The sequence below is a fragment of the Erpetoichthys calabaricus genome, chromosome 8, assembly GCF_900747795.2.
Source record: "Erpetoichthys calabaricus chromosome 8, fErpCal1.3, whole genome shotgun sequence".
NCBI classification, from domain to species: domain Eukaryota; kingdom Metazoa; phylum Chordata; class Cladistia; order Polypteriformes; family Polypteridae; genus Erpetoichthys; species Erpetoichthys calabaricus.
Genome location: NC_041401.2, coordinates 110,915,493 through 110,930,469, shown reverse-complemented (window position 1 = coordinate 110,930,469; position 14,977 = coordinate 110,915,493). Strand labels below are relative to the sequence as shown.

The 14,977-nt window shown below is 38.4% G+C and overlaps 1 protein-coding gene across 1 annotated transcript in view; it reads left to right on the top strand.

Annotated features, from left to right (window-relative positions):
- Nucleotides 1-14,977, top strand: part of cnppd1 (cyclin Pas1/PHO80 domain containing 1) — a 66,939-nt gene that overhangs the window by 11,934 nt on the left and 40,028 nt on the right. Inside the window, exon 3 of the mRNA XM_028807275.2 lies at nucleotides 6,222-6,303. Within this exon, the coding sequence (XP_028663108.1) occupies nucleotides 6,222-6,303 (82 nt within the window). The remainder of the gene's footprint in view (nucleotides 1-6,221; nucleotides 6,304-14,977) is intronic.

Below are 14,977 nucleotides of genomic sequence, written 5' to 3'. Positions count from 1 at the left end.
TCGTGCTACCTTAACCTTCCTGGTGTCTAACCGTCTCCCATGACTGCCTTTTCCCTTCTTTAACCTCCTTGTGTTCTATCTTTTCTTTTTTTCCTTCCGCCTATCCTGCCAGCCCATAAATATACGTCTCCGTGGGCACAGCGCCTTATTCACATGCCACAGTAAGCCGATCAAGCAATTGAGAACGATCGGGTGCAACTCGCCCCAATCACCTCATCCCCGCGGTCGTGCAATCGCGTCCACGGACCATGTGATATTTCAGTTTTTCTTTTTTAATAAATCTGCAACAATTTCAAAAATTCTTTTTTTATCTGTCAATATGGGGTGCTGTGTGTACATTAATGAGGGAAAAAATTAATTTAAATGATTTTAGCAAATGGCTGCAATATGACAGAGTGAAAAATTGAAGGGGGTCTGAATACTTTCCGTACCCACTGTATACAATTATCAGCAAGCCATAAATTGCAAATATGCGACTGGTGATGGGCTATTTTACATTTTAAAGACATGTAACACTAAATATGAATCGGAGATTTTCGTGCATCGAGTATTAACAATTCAAAAGTTATACAATATAGTAATTTTTTTTTTTTTGGTAGCACTCATTTTTACAGTAACATTAGAACTATACCCCCTGTTTTAAGCATGCATGTTTCAAAAACTAATGAATATACTAGCCCATCATTTTCACACTGGTTACTAGTTACTGGGTACAATGACATCGTTTTCACGAAGTATGAAGCAAATATGAGATGGTCACTTCAGAACATTTTTCATAAATCTGTTGATTTTTGACATGGATGGACTCCGAAATCAAAATGCATAATCTTTACAGTGCTGCCAACTTTGTCCTGATGGGAATAAGCCTTATGTAGCAGGTAAATAGTTTAGTCTTCAACCCCAATCTTTGTCTGATAGGCAGACTGCAGTGGGTCTAAGTGGTCTTTCCCCAGAGGACATGCATTTTCCAGGACTAGCCTTTGGAAAGTCTTCATGATGTGGGACATAACAGCAGCTGGTTGAAGTCATCACATGAAGTGGTGCCTGCCTTCTTTGTAACTAGAGTAATACAGGATGTTTTCAGAAACAACACTTTCTGAAGACTTGGTGACAGACTGAACAGGTGACTGAAGACACTGCAAAATTGGTCAGCGCAGATCTTATGAACATGATGGCTCACTCAGTCTTGTCCTGCAGCTGTTCCTGTGTGTAGCTTTCTCAGTTATGTTATAAAATTGGTTCAGGGTGTTCTCTCTGTTCACAATCCCTTGGATTGCGTAAGTCCAATTATTATGCCCAACCCATTACAAACATCTTATTATTCTGAGTGAGTTTTCCTATTTAGCGCTGTAAGCTTCCTTCTCTTTACCTTTTTGTTCCATGTTCTCTGCACACCCTTTAAAGAATCTTTGTCACCAGATTTGAATGCTCCCATCTTTTTTTATTCAGGAGACTTTTTAGCTGTTTAGTAATCCAGGGCTAATTGATTGGAAAACTGCACTTTCTTTAGGGTACAATAGTGTGGACACAAAAGTTCATGTAGTCTTTGATTATTTTTCCAGTGTCTTTTAAAAGCAGCTGTTCAGAGCCATTTCAGCCACCAGTGCTCACTTTCTCGCTATCCTAATGGTAACTGGTTGCCATCTAATAACAGGCTTGTGGTTGGGAGTAAGAGATTTACATATAAAGGCATCTTTAACATTTGAATTCAGCAACTCCAGCTTTTTTCCTCATGTTGAACTTGACACATGCTGGTAGATGTTTGCTTCTTTTAGTGTTAAACAGCGGAATTTGCTGTTTTTAATTGCTTCTTGTTTTATTCAGCTACTGTATTTTTTGCACCATAAGACGCACCTGACCATTAGACGCACCTAGGTTTAGAGGAGGAAAACAAGAAAAAAAAATATTCTGAACCAAATGGTGCACTAATATATTTAATAAAATATAGCAGAATAATATTTCAACCATGTAAATTCAATAGCAGTATTAAGAAACATCATCACTGTCATTAACAAATAAGGAGAGACTTTAAGGTTCAAGCACTCTTCTAGTTTTATGGAAACCCCAAGAACTCCTCATCGCTAGTGTCAGAATTTATTAAGCTCAGTTGCTCACAATCACTTTGCAGGAGCACGTACCTATCATCACCCGGTGTAACCTGTCCAAAGCCACCAGGGGACAAAGCACGTTTGGACCAATGCTCCCCGAAGTTATATCACCAGTCTAGTCCCATCTATATTTGTAATGCCACAAAGCCCTTCATCTCGTGTTTTGTTGTGGGTTTCCAGTTTGAAAAATGAGAATGCGGTGCAAGCACAGCCCTCGATTCAAAAAATTGCTCTGCATACCTGTTTGTCTCGTCTGACAGTAGCTGAAAGGCAGCTTCAGGAAAGAACAGCCTGAAGTAGTCGAGCGGCTGGTAATCTGTCGAGTCCAGAGTCCGACTCAGTGATAATGCGCAAAACATCGTCTGCTGAGTATTTTGTTTTCTGCACTCGCTTCGCTCCCTCATGAGATGTAGATTCTATCTTGCCTTTGTTTATATTTGTTTACATTTCGCAACTCACGCACACGCAAGGATTAGATAGCGAGTCAATGAGTCTTAACATTCCTCCAAGCACAGAGGGAATGCCTATAACGTAACAGTGAGTTTTGTCGCCCTCTACCCCTGGATGTCGACTTTTGTCAGGTAATACACATCATGGTCTGTGACGCAATATTCGCTCCATAAGACGCACAGACATTTCCAACCTTCTTTTGGGGAAAAAAAAGTACGTCTTATGGTGCGAAAAATACGGTACCTCTTAAGAATTCCTAGGTGTCCATTGATTTAATGTTAAATTTTTAAGCAATTAAATGAAATTGGTTTAATTAACTCCTCACAAATTTTGCTCTCGGCAACTCATTTCCATTACAATTTCTAGCAATAAAAAATATTTACAGAATGATGTAATTAGCTAAAAAAAAATGCTGTTGCATAAGTTTTGGTTTATAGGAAAAAATGTTTTGAGTTTATATCTTGAATTTCATGCATGTATTGCAACTTAGTTGTATACCCCTAAGCATTCCTGACATTTCTATATCCTTATGATAAAGGTGACAAAACCTATATGGTTTTCGGTATATGAAATGGATTCATATTGGCCAGTTTCTAATAAATCTACTAACTGTAGTGGTTGGGTAAGACATTAATGTCCAAAGAAGACACCGCCAAAGTGAAGCAATTACTAACATAATACACCTACAAGAAACTGCCCTTTTAATATGTTGTAGGCCAAATGTATGGGAAAGTCCTTGGGTTAGAAGGTCTTGGGAGGTTTAAGTACCTTGTCTTCCATTTTACTGAAGGTTTTAGGTTATATCATTTTAGAATGCCAGGATCAGTCTTTGACATGTATAGTTGTATAGGACCATTTGTCACACCACTAGGTAACCACTGACATCTGTTCCAACCTGGAAGCACATTACTATTACTTTCTACAAATTTGCTACTTGTGCCAAGCATAAAGCTGTGGCATAGGCCTTTGGAATGGGTAGGACCAAAATCCACTGTTGTGTTTATGCAGTATGTGATCTTAGAGAGAATAATGCATAGATACATCCAGTTACCAAACGTCATGGAAGCAAACAAGATTACATACCTGAATTCTTTGGCTCACCTTATGTAACAGGAGTGTGGTGTACTTGATGGAATGCTGATACTTATTCTTCCCCCAGCTGAAAGTTACAGGAATTACATTTAACTGTATTTTCTTGGCGGAAAGTGTCAATTTGGCACACATGACTGTGTGTGTAATTCAGCCAACTCCGCATAACATTTGTATAAGTGTATAGAATAATCTCAACACCCCTAAATGCTGTATTAAGAGCACCTAAATAAACTATGCACACATTAGCTTGTTTGAAATGAAATTGTCTTTTTAAGAATGTCCAAAAGGAAATTTTAAATCATTTTTTTTAAATACCATTGCATGTTATAGAAAACTGCAGGTGCTATAATTTTGACAGGCTGCATGTTTTGTTACAGGATAAGGGTATAAGGCACTTTCATTCCTGGAACGGTGCACATATTTTTAATACAGGTTTATTCCTGAAATTAAACTGTTGCACCTCGTACATGATAAAAATCTTGCCACAATTCACCAAATTTCAGTTAATTTATCAGTTTGGGTGGAAACTTTGCTAAAGAGATACAAGTGACAAAGCAATTAACAGATTACCATATCCGGATTTGTTACTTTCCACCTGCATGTTTTCACCATGAAGTATCTGTATTAATGTTTCGAAAGAAATAGAAGTGAAGAACTGAGAATTATAAATCTGCTAGGCACAACGAATCATTTGGATGATATTCTCGGGGGGGAGCTATAATATATGAATGTTATGATGTGACATAATGAAAGTATTAACAATCCGGAAAATTAAATAAGTTTCATTATCGGCAACAGTTGACTTCTAATGAAGGTGTTGGCTTAGAACCATAATGTTCAATCATTGCATCTTTTGAGGACAAAACCTGAGGACCTGTCGCACATTGTTAATGAACTATTTAATATTGGTATTGGCTATCAAGTGTCAGTGTGTAGGTTTTTTTTTTTTTTTAAAGCTCTGTGAACATTTAATACTTACGTAAAATGCTGAACTAGTTTATCTACAAATCCAATGCTTTACTGAAAGCAATATGTGTTCCAGGTTCATTTGCCTCATTTTAACAACTGAAAATGCCTTCAAGCCATAATTATATAGCCGCTTGTTACTTTTGACACGAATGTCCTTATTATGTCACCAGCAGAGTAGTGAAAGAGTTTGATTATATAAATTAAGTGGTCACTGCAGTAGTTTAGCTAAACTGTTGGTACTGGCTATTTAACCTTCCCTTTTTTTTTTTTTTTTTTTTTTTTTTTTCGTCTTTTGTGCTGATCCAGTGTCTGTTTATACTGGTGGGTAGAATATTGCATTGCACAATAGCTGTGTCATAACAAATTACATCATGGGGATTAGTACAGTTATATTTGTCAAAAGCATGCATGATTCTTCTATGATGAACATCTACTCTTGGTTTTTGCTTTGCCCTAGGTTTCTATCAGGCTGTTGGCAACGTAAACCTGAATGGGTTTAACACTAGAATCCCTGAAGCCTAAGAAAAAAAGATGTAATGTCGGGCCACCTAAAATTCCTTCACACCTCCTCATCAGCATCTTTGTTTTCCAAATGCCAAGCATTATGACTTTTTTCATAGGCTCCAGGGTTTCTAGTGTTAAAGGTATTGAATAATGGATGTATTGCTATGTGATTCCTAAGATTGCAACATTTTTTTTTCTTTGTATTAATTTATATAAATGGGGGTCTAGAGGCTATTCTGTCAGCACTGGCACAAAGATTGTGCTTGCATAAAATAAGGCACCAGTCTGTCACAGGGCTTGTTCACACTGGGCTAGTTTAGAGTACCTGGTAAGCAAAATTTGCTTGCTTTTTGATATTACATTAAAACCTGGAGTTCTATAATCAACTTCTATACTTGCATTCTAATGACCAATGATGCACTATATACATAGTGAAAGTTAAATGAAGAAAGATGGTGAAATATAACTTAAATATTGTAATAAACCATCAGAGACTTTGATCAGGAAATCCAAGTGTGTTGAAGTGTATTATTTTTTTTGTGTTTTTATTGTAATTCTATTCATTTACATTGGGCTAATATCCATATAAATGTGTGTCAAAGTAGTAAATGTATTTTGTTATTGATAGTCCAGTATGTAGAAGTCTGCATTTGCAGTTGTTAAATTTCAAGTGAAGTTTGCATTTTGGCCAATGCTAAGGTGTATAGGTGTGTGTGTGTATTTATGATTGTGTCCTTTTTACAATGAACTGGCATCCTATATAAGGAGGTTTCGGTGATTTGTGTTGCTGGGTTAGGCAGAATTGGTGACTTGCAAGGTAAATGTTTTAATATTTTTTATTTGGCTTATGCAATAAGTAACTAATCAGAAGTTTGATGTTTTGTCAGTCGAAGAACCCTGTATGCTGTAGCAATTTAAAATTTACAGTACCATAATTTAGTTGACCTATGTACCGTAACTTAATGTAATTATGCTACAAAGTTGTATACCATATTATATGTAAGTTCTACTTAGTGATAAAATGCAATTTGTGAATCATAAGACAGGTTTATAAATTGTCAGATTTATTTTTCATTTAATCAACATGATTTATTTTAGATATTGCAGTAGAACTTCTTCAAAAGTCAGCACCAAGTCCAATCCGGAAACTTCAAAAGAAGTATGCAGCACATGTGGCAAGGTAACTTTGCAGCAATGCAATTTATATTTCTGTACTGTTTAATCTGGATTTTTTTTTTCTTTCTGCCATGGTATCTTCAAATCAGATATACTTTGCATATCATTGTGAATAAAAAATAGCATAATTTTTTTCCCCACAATATAAAGGTTCTTCCAAAACTGCCAACTGCGTTGCTCTTTTCTGATTCAATGGCTCAAACTCGGATCTGACATGAGTGCTTTCTTCAAACCAGGAATATTTATTGAAACATTTGGTCAATGAGCTCACCTGTGCCATACATCACAAACCAGTTATGGAAAACCAAATATCCACCAAATAGTGTGTGAATAATGTTTGTAATGGCTGAGTCAATCTAATTGAGTCACATTAATGTCACTTTTTGAAATCTGCCTGTGGCTTTCTGTACCAAGCTTAATAATTGATTACTAGTGTTGTGTGGAGCAGAAGGATTGAAAAAAGGAACCCAGGATCATTTAAATAGAACTTATTGTACCTACACAAATAAGACTCAAAATGTACATATGCAACTATCCACGCAAAAGTTAATATTTTAAAAAAAAAAAAAAAAAAAAAAAAAAAACCTTGTGGGGAGAACTTGAGAGTTTGTGTATGTGTGTGTATATGTATGTATGTGTGTGTGTATGTATGTATGTATGTATGTGTGTATATATATATATATATATATATATATATATAAATAAAAAATTCACTAAGCCGGAAGACAAGTAGCCACCCATGGAAAGCACGCCAGAAGGGGCGTGGATTCACTAAACCGCCGACAAGTAAGACGTCAATGGCGCACGCAGGAAGGAGCCATGCCCACCAACTCTTAGACCATTGGATACGACGAAAACTCGCAGAGCCACGCCCACCAACTCGGACGCAACGCCTCGGAAAACATGCCGTCATTTCTGTTTGTCTGTGCCACAGTCCACTTGCAGCTCTGAGCCACATTGACTTTTCATTAGTCAACCTCAGTGGAACCTTGGTTCACACACAGGCAGCGCCAGAGAGAGAGACAGAGGCACACACACAGGCAGCGCCAGAGAGAGAGCCGCACACACACACACACACACAGGCAGCGCAAGACAGACAGCCGCACAATCCTTTAAAACTGAGGTTAAAACACAATGAAGGAAGCAGTCTTTAAAAACCAATAAGCCCTGTGGCTCTCTTCATTAGCGTCTCACCTGCTTCACCGATGCAGTCCCTGCAACAGTCGAGACGCTCTCACACCAGCTGACCTTCTCTGTGCCTGACTCCACTACTGTCAGTTGCCTGATTAAAAATGGCCTTTTGAAGGGGAGCTATGGACCCGCTATACCACAGGAACACATTTCCTTCGAGCCTGCTCTCGCTCACTGTAACGTACTGGCTTTCTCTCTCTCCTCACTCGCTCGCACACTGCACAGGGGAGAAATGCCCACAGCACGACTCCACCCGGAAATCGTTTCAGCCACACTTCCACGCCCCTCGCTATGCTGTGAGTGCGATGACTATTTATTTAAAAATGGCCTTTTGAAGGGGAGCTTGTAGACCCGCTATACCACAGGATTACCTGTGACATTGCCTTCACATTGTTTTCCTTTTATTTATGATCCCGTCGAGCAGATCAGACACCCAGGCAAACAACACTGAATAATCAATAGCTGCAACCACTTTGCCCGCCCCAACTCCTCACCTGAGTCGGTTTCGTCTGTGTTCAGCAGTGTTTCCCAAACTCAGTCCTGGTGAACCCCTGTGGATGCAGGGCTTTGTTCCACATGCACCACTGAGCCACGTTGACTTTTCATTATTCTTTTCGATTTCGGCTGCATTTCCATATATTATGCACCAAGTCATCCGACCGTGGGATACAAACGACAGAGCACCGCCCAAGAACTCGAACCGCTAGAGAGACATGCCCACCAACTCTTAATACGCCTGCCTGCCTGACTGTTACCAGCGTTCACCGCAATGTACTGGAGTGTAAAACCATCACAGCTATCAGACGCTGTCTATATCTAAGAAGATATATAGATACTCATTATTCCCCGGCACGCATCCAGCCACACTCTCAAGGCATTCACAGTGCCTGCTCATGTGCCCGGACGCAACAACTCGCCACACACAAATCTTGCTTAATTTGACTCAACACGGGAAACCTCACCCTGCCCGGACACGGAGAGGATTGACAGATTGATAGTTCTTTCTCGATTCTGTGCATGGTGTTGCATGGCCGTACTTAGTTGGTGGATTAGTCTGGTTAATTCCGAAAACGAATGAGACTCCCTCCTGCTTAATAGTTACGCGATCGCCAAGCGGTAGGCGTCCAACTTCTTAGAGGGACAAGTGGCTTTCGGCCACGTGAGATTGAGCATTAACAGGTATGTGATGTCCGGTTCTGCACGCGCGCTACACTGAATGGATCAACGTGTGTCTACCCGGCACCGACAGGCGTGGGTAAACCGTTGAACCCCATTCGTAATGGGTACCGGGGCTTGCAATTGTTATATATATACACACATATATATTTCATTTCATTTATGTTAGGTAGAATGCCCAGAGGGGACTGGGCGGTCTCGTGGCCTGGAACCCCTACAGATTTTATTTTTTTCTCCAGCCTTCTGGAGTTTTTTTTTGTTTTTTCTGTCCACCCTGGCCATCGGACCTTACTCCTTTCTATGTTAACTAATGTTGTCTTATTTTAATTTCTTATTTTGTCTTTTATTTTTCTTCTCTTCATTATGTAAAGCACTTTGAGCTACTTTTTGTATGAGAATGTGCTATATAAATAAATGTTGTTGTTGTTATATATAATATATATAATATAATATATATATACATACACTAGGGGGCTCCGCCCCCTGCTCGCTTCGCTCGCCAACCCCTGGTGTTGGGAATGACAAAGAGCGTGATGTATGAATGAGATATAGAATAGTGTGACGGTGTAGATGATGCAAATAGAAAGCAAACAATAAAGTGTGTGGCACAGTGTAAAGGTTTATTTGAAAATTTCTTTGTACACGCCGTTTAAGTGTAAAAGGTAATTCCAGCTCAGAACTTGTAAGGTCATTTAAGATGGTTATTGTTGTGATCAGAGTCAAGTTTGTCAGAGCTTAGAAAGAGTTGTCTCTCTCCAGGAAGTAATGGAATGACTTGGGTATTTATGTTTTCCACATTAATATTTTTTGGACATAATATAGTGCGTTGTGTTAAAAGGGGCATTTGGTCTAATGAGATTGCTGTTCCAAATCTCTCTGTAACTAAGTCGTCGCAGATAAAGGCTTGAGGAATTGTAATAATATGTGGCTGAAGTCCATCTGTATTGGTGAGTGTACCATCTCTCAGTTGTAATAAGCAATTGTTATGATCTGGTTCTGGACATCGTATCTTTTTTACTAACTGTATCTTTTGAAAGCAATGCCAATTATCTGCGTATTTTAAGGTGCACTGAACAATAGCTGAGTGCATGGCATCTAGAAGAATAGCTGATCACTGTCTAAAATCTCCTCCTCATAAAAGTACCTTTCCTCCAAATCGAATATTATTATTCATAAACGTTTGTAGAAGTTTATGAATGGTGTTGAGTAAGTGACTTCATGCCATTGAACATTCATCAATAAACAAAATTTTTTCAAGACGGATGTCACGTGCAGTGCCACCGTTAATGTTCATAGTGGATACCGATTTGTAGGATCTAATGTAGTTGATAAAGATTTCACTTTCAGGTACATCGTCAGTTATAAGCTTCTGTAGATATTCAGTATATGAATGTAAAGAAGGCAGTCTAATTTGACCCTTTTGACAACAACGTGTAAATGTATAACTTGTATTGCTAGTTGTTTCTTCAGGGAAGTGAACTGAATGACAATAATTGCAAATGACATTCATTAATCCGAATGAATTTTCCTTGTGTATGTTTTGCTTGTGCCGTTTGAGAGGCGCGTTGTTGCATGTGTAGTGTTTGGGACGTGTTGTTTTGGAGCTGTAATCGATTTGCCTGTGCTGTGTGAGAAGCCGTTGTAGCCTTCGCTGCCATTAACGTATGTCTGAGACGGGAGGTGTTTCGTTTTGAATCCGTGCCTGTTGCGATGCAGCACTTTGATTGATAGTTTGCGTCATGTGGATCTAGGATGTAGATTTGTGCATATTTGCGTTGTTGATTTGTTTCAGGGTGCACTGTTCCAATGCGATGCAGTATTTGTGCACATATGCGAAAGCAGTTTGGGCCATTGCCTTTTGGTGGCCTGATATTTACTAAAAGCAAATGAACTATTGTAGGATCTAATGCAATTCATAAAGTTTTTACTTTTAGGTACATCGTTAGTTAGAAGCTTTAGTTGAGCTTTGCGTTTTTGGAGTCGAGACATTTTTTCTTTTAGAAATATGGATAAGTAATGAGTATTGCACTCACTGTTAATATGGAGCCTTTTCTGCGGTTGAACGGTTAATAGTGCCTTATTGTAATGAGATCCACCTATGCTGCATAGCCGTCTATTTTGTTGTTTCTTTCGTGTTCGTGTGTTTGTTCCTGTTATCCTTTCCTTTTCGTTTTGTACCCGTGACCGTGTATTCATGACTTGTTTCTTTCTCAGCATGCGAAATATGGATAAGTAATAAGGAGGATCGCAGTCACTGTTAATATGTTTCCTTTTCTGCAGTTGAACGGTTAATAGTGCTTTATTGTAAGGAGATCCACCAATGCTGACACCTATGCTGTCTAGTGTGAAGGTGTTGATGTTCACTTTAGAATATGTGGCTTTGGGTGTCACTTCTTATGGATGTGTGTGGGGGGGGGGGGGGGGGGGGGTTGAGGATTGTTGTCGCGCGAGCGTCTTCTTTCTTTTGTGTTCCATGGGCTTGTTGAATCCACCTCTTGGTGTGTGTCCCGTCCGGTGCCTGTAGGGGGGGGGGGGGGGCCTTACTGTTGTGCGCGAGCCTCTTTTTTTTTTTTTTTTTTTTTTGGGGGGGGGGGGGGGGGGTCTAGTTTCATGTGCAATGTGTTTTGTGCTTTGCCTGCGTTTGACTACTTTTTTATGTGCCTTTTCCTTTTTTCGGTGCTCGTTGCGCCTCATTTCTCCATTTTTCCTGTGCTCACTCCTTTTTAATGTGGTCTTGTCCGCCTCTCGCGGCCCCTCATCCGCCTCTCTCACCCTCTTTTGTCCGCCTTTCTCGGCTCCTCAGCCGACTCTCGCGGACTCTTTTTGCGCCTGCGCAGTACGTCTTTTTGCAGCTACGGCCCATTGCCGGATGTGCCTGCGTCCATCATCCGGTTTAGCATTCTCGGTTAGTAATATGGATGGATATATATACTAGCAAAATACCCGCGCTTCGCAGCGGAGAAGTAGTGTGTTAAAGAGGTTATGAAAAAAAAAAAAGGAAACATTTTAAAAATAACGTAACATGATTGTCAATGTAATTGTGTTGTCATTGTTATGAGTGTTGCTGTCTTTTTATATATATATATATATATATATATATATATATATATATATATATATATATATATATATATATATATATATATATATAATACACACACACACATAAACATATATATACATATACATATATATATATATATATATATATATATATATATATATATATATATATATATATATATATATATATATATATATATATATATATATATATATACATATCTACATATACACATCTACATATACATACGTATATACACATCCACATAAACATATATATACATATACAAATTTACATATCTACATATATATATAGACATACATTCACATATATATATATATATATATATATATATATATATATATATATATATATATATATATATATATATATATATATATATATATATACTGTGTATATACATATGTACTTATTGGCTCCTGTATTTAGGATATGGCAGGTTGGATAATGGACGGATGGACATCTGTATGCATAGCCGTATTTGCCCGTTATCGTTTTTTTTTCTTTGTTCAGTAATATTTCAGTAAACCCGGAGCTTGTCAGTTCAAATCCTGGTACTGACACCACTGTGTGACCCTGAGGAAGTCACTTCACCTGCCTGTGCTGCAAAAAACAAAAGTAATGTAACAAATTGTACCTCAGATGTTGTAAGTTGGTGGAATAAAGGCATAAGTAAAATAGATAAATATGTATTATACACATAGGAACTATTCATTTATTTTCAGTTAAGTCATCTGCAGCAAACTTTTATAAATGAGGGTTTCTCATTTTTAGATAGTGCAAACTGTTTCTTCTTCATTGACGTTTTCTCTTGGAGAGCTTTTTTCATTTCATTGAAAATGAAAGCAGCAGCTGCCAAAATATGTAGCTTTCTTATTAATTTTTCAACATTGTGTAAAATAAATGTATAAAGAAACATAAAAGGTTTAAATACTGGTTATCCTTTTACAATAAAATATTACTAAAGAGATACAAAAAAAGTAAAATGGATATGTTCTTTTTCTTTAAGGAGATTAAATATCACTGAAGAAAGAAAAAAAAAAATTAAACAGCCAAATGGGGCTATGCATACGAACTTAAAAGGTTTAAATAAAACAGAAATATATATTTTATTTTTACTTGCTTAACTTGTGGAGGGTGTATTCTGTAGCAAAGCCCTAACTTTTTTCGTGAAAGCCCGTTTCAGTAAATAAGTGTTAAAAACAGGTGTAAAGATATTGACAATAAGCTACGCAAACCCAGGAAGACATGGAATCGTTTAAATCAAGTATCATTACATCTTCCTTTCTTAAAGAGAAGTAAGGCAGTACTTATAAGCTTACATATTTATATATAGACATACGTATATATATATATATATATATATATATATATATATATATATATTGTCTCCGAAGCCGTGCAAGCACACTCTTGAGAATGCAACGTATAGTTGTACAGAAGAAAAGCAATCTTGCCTCAAATGAATGGCAACCTTTTATAGGGCTATGAACTTAATTTAAACTTTAGGTTTACACGGTGCTTTCTTTCCGAAGTACCTGCACTCATGAATATGTCTGTATGTGTCAGTCGGTCAAATCCACGCGCTTTGCACCGGCGAAGTACCGCTTTTAAATTTTTATTAAGAAGAAAATAAAACGTTTTTAAATTGAGGGAAAATATACTAATAACAGTTTGTTAAGGATCTGTTTTTTTGTGAAGCTGCCTTTACTCGAGTGATCACTTCGACCTGACTTGGTGGCCAAGTATAAGCGTTACCTTGTAGGTAACCACCCATACAATCAGATTGTGAATCAGACTACGAATGCCGTGAATGTAATTACACACTCACTGCACTTGCTTACGGTAATCGAACCTGGGACGTCAGCGCTAGAGGGGCTTAGCAGCGGTAAAGTATTGCTTTTAAATTTTAATTAAGAACAAAAGAAAACCTCAGAGGTTCGATTCCCGAAAGGGAGTGAAGAGAGCGTCCGGTTACCTACCAGGTAACGCTATGGTTGGACAGCAAGTGACGTAACATCAGCCACGGTGCCTTCAGTTGTGAGAAGCAGATCATAGAATGAATGAAAATAGTTTTGCATTTACCTTTTTAGTAAAAGGCGAGCTTTTAAAGCCTGAGAAATCACCCCGTAAATGCACACGTTTAATTGACATGTGTTAATATGTATGCTTACACAGTATTAAAAGACAGTCAAAAAATTAACGTCATTTACCTTCGTTCCCGCGTTTGACTCGTGCTGTAAATCTCTTCCTTGTTTTTAGTTCACGTGATTACGTAGGAGGCGTGATGACGCAATACGTGACTCTGCCTCCTCCATTAGAGTATATGGACAAAAAAATATGTTCAAGTTATGACCATTACGCGTAGAATTTTCGAAATGAAACCTGCCTAACTTTTGTAAGTAAGCTGTAAGGAATGAGCCTGCCAAATTTCAGCCTTCCACCTACACGGGAAGTTCGAGAATTAGTGATGAGTGAGTCAGTCAGTCAGTCAGTCAGTCAGTGAGTCAGTGAGGGCTTTGCCTTTTATTAATATGTATAGATATATATTATATATATATATATATATATAATATATATATATATATATATACAGTGGAACCTCGAGATACGATCACCTCTGTATACGAGGAAAGTATGAGCGAAAAATTCAGATCTAAATACGAGCATTGGCTAGCGTAACGAGCCACGAGCCAGGCTGTGGGTATAGCTCGCGGTTTAGCAAGGGGGCGTGGTAGCAGTTGCGAGCCGCGATCTGCGGTGTCTGCGTTTCTCACTTAAGTGCACAGGTGGGAAACTGCCCACATCCATGATTGTTCCTGTAGCTGATGGGCTGCAGCTGCCATGTCCTCCCCGCATATATAGAGAAGCGCGAGCCGGTTAAGGGGGAGAAAAAGTAAAAGAAAAGAGAGAGAGAGAAGGCAGGCAGGCAGGCGGACGGACGGACGGGTGGGCGGGCGGGCGAGTGCAGGCTCGCATGTAGCTGAACAGGCGAGCCAAACAGCTGAAGCAGGACGGTGTAGAGAAGGTCAGCTGCATTAAGAGTGTCTCGCCTGTTGCAGAGCCCGCAGGTGAGACGCTAACAGAGAAGAAGCACCGGCGATTGTCATCTGTTTTTTTAAAGACGGCATCCTTTTGACGTTTTAACCTCGTGTTAAAGGATTGTTATTCTTGTGTATTTTAAACCTCCACTTCACAACTGTTTTAAGGATTATTTATTTAAAGA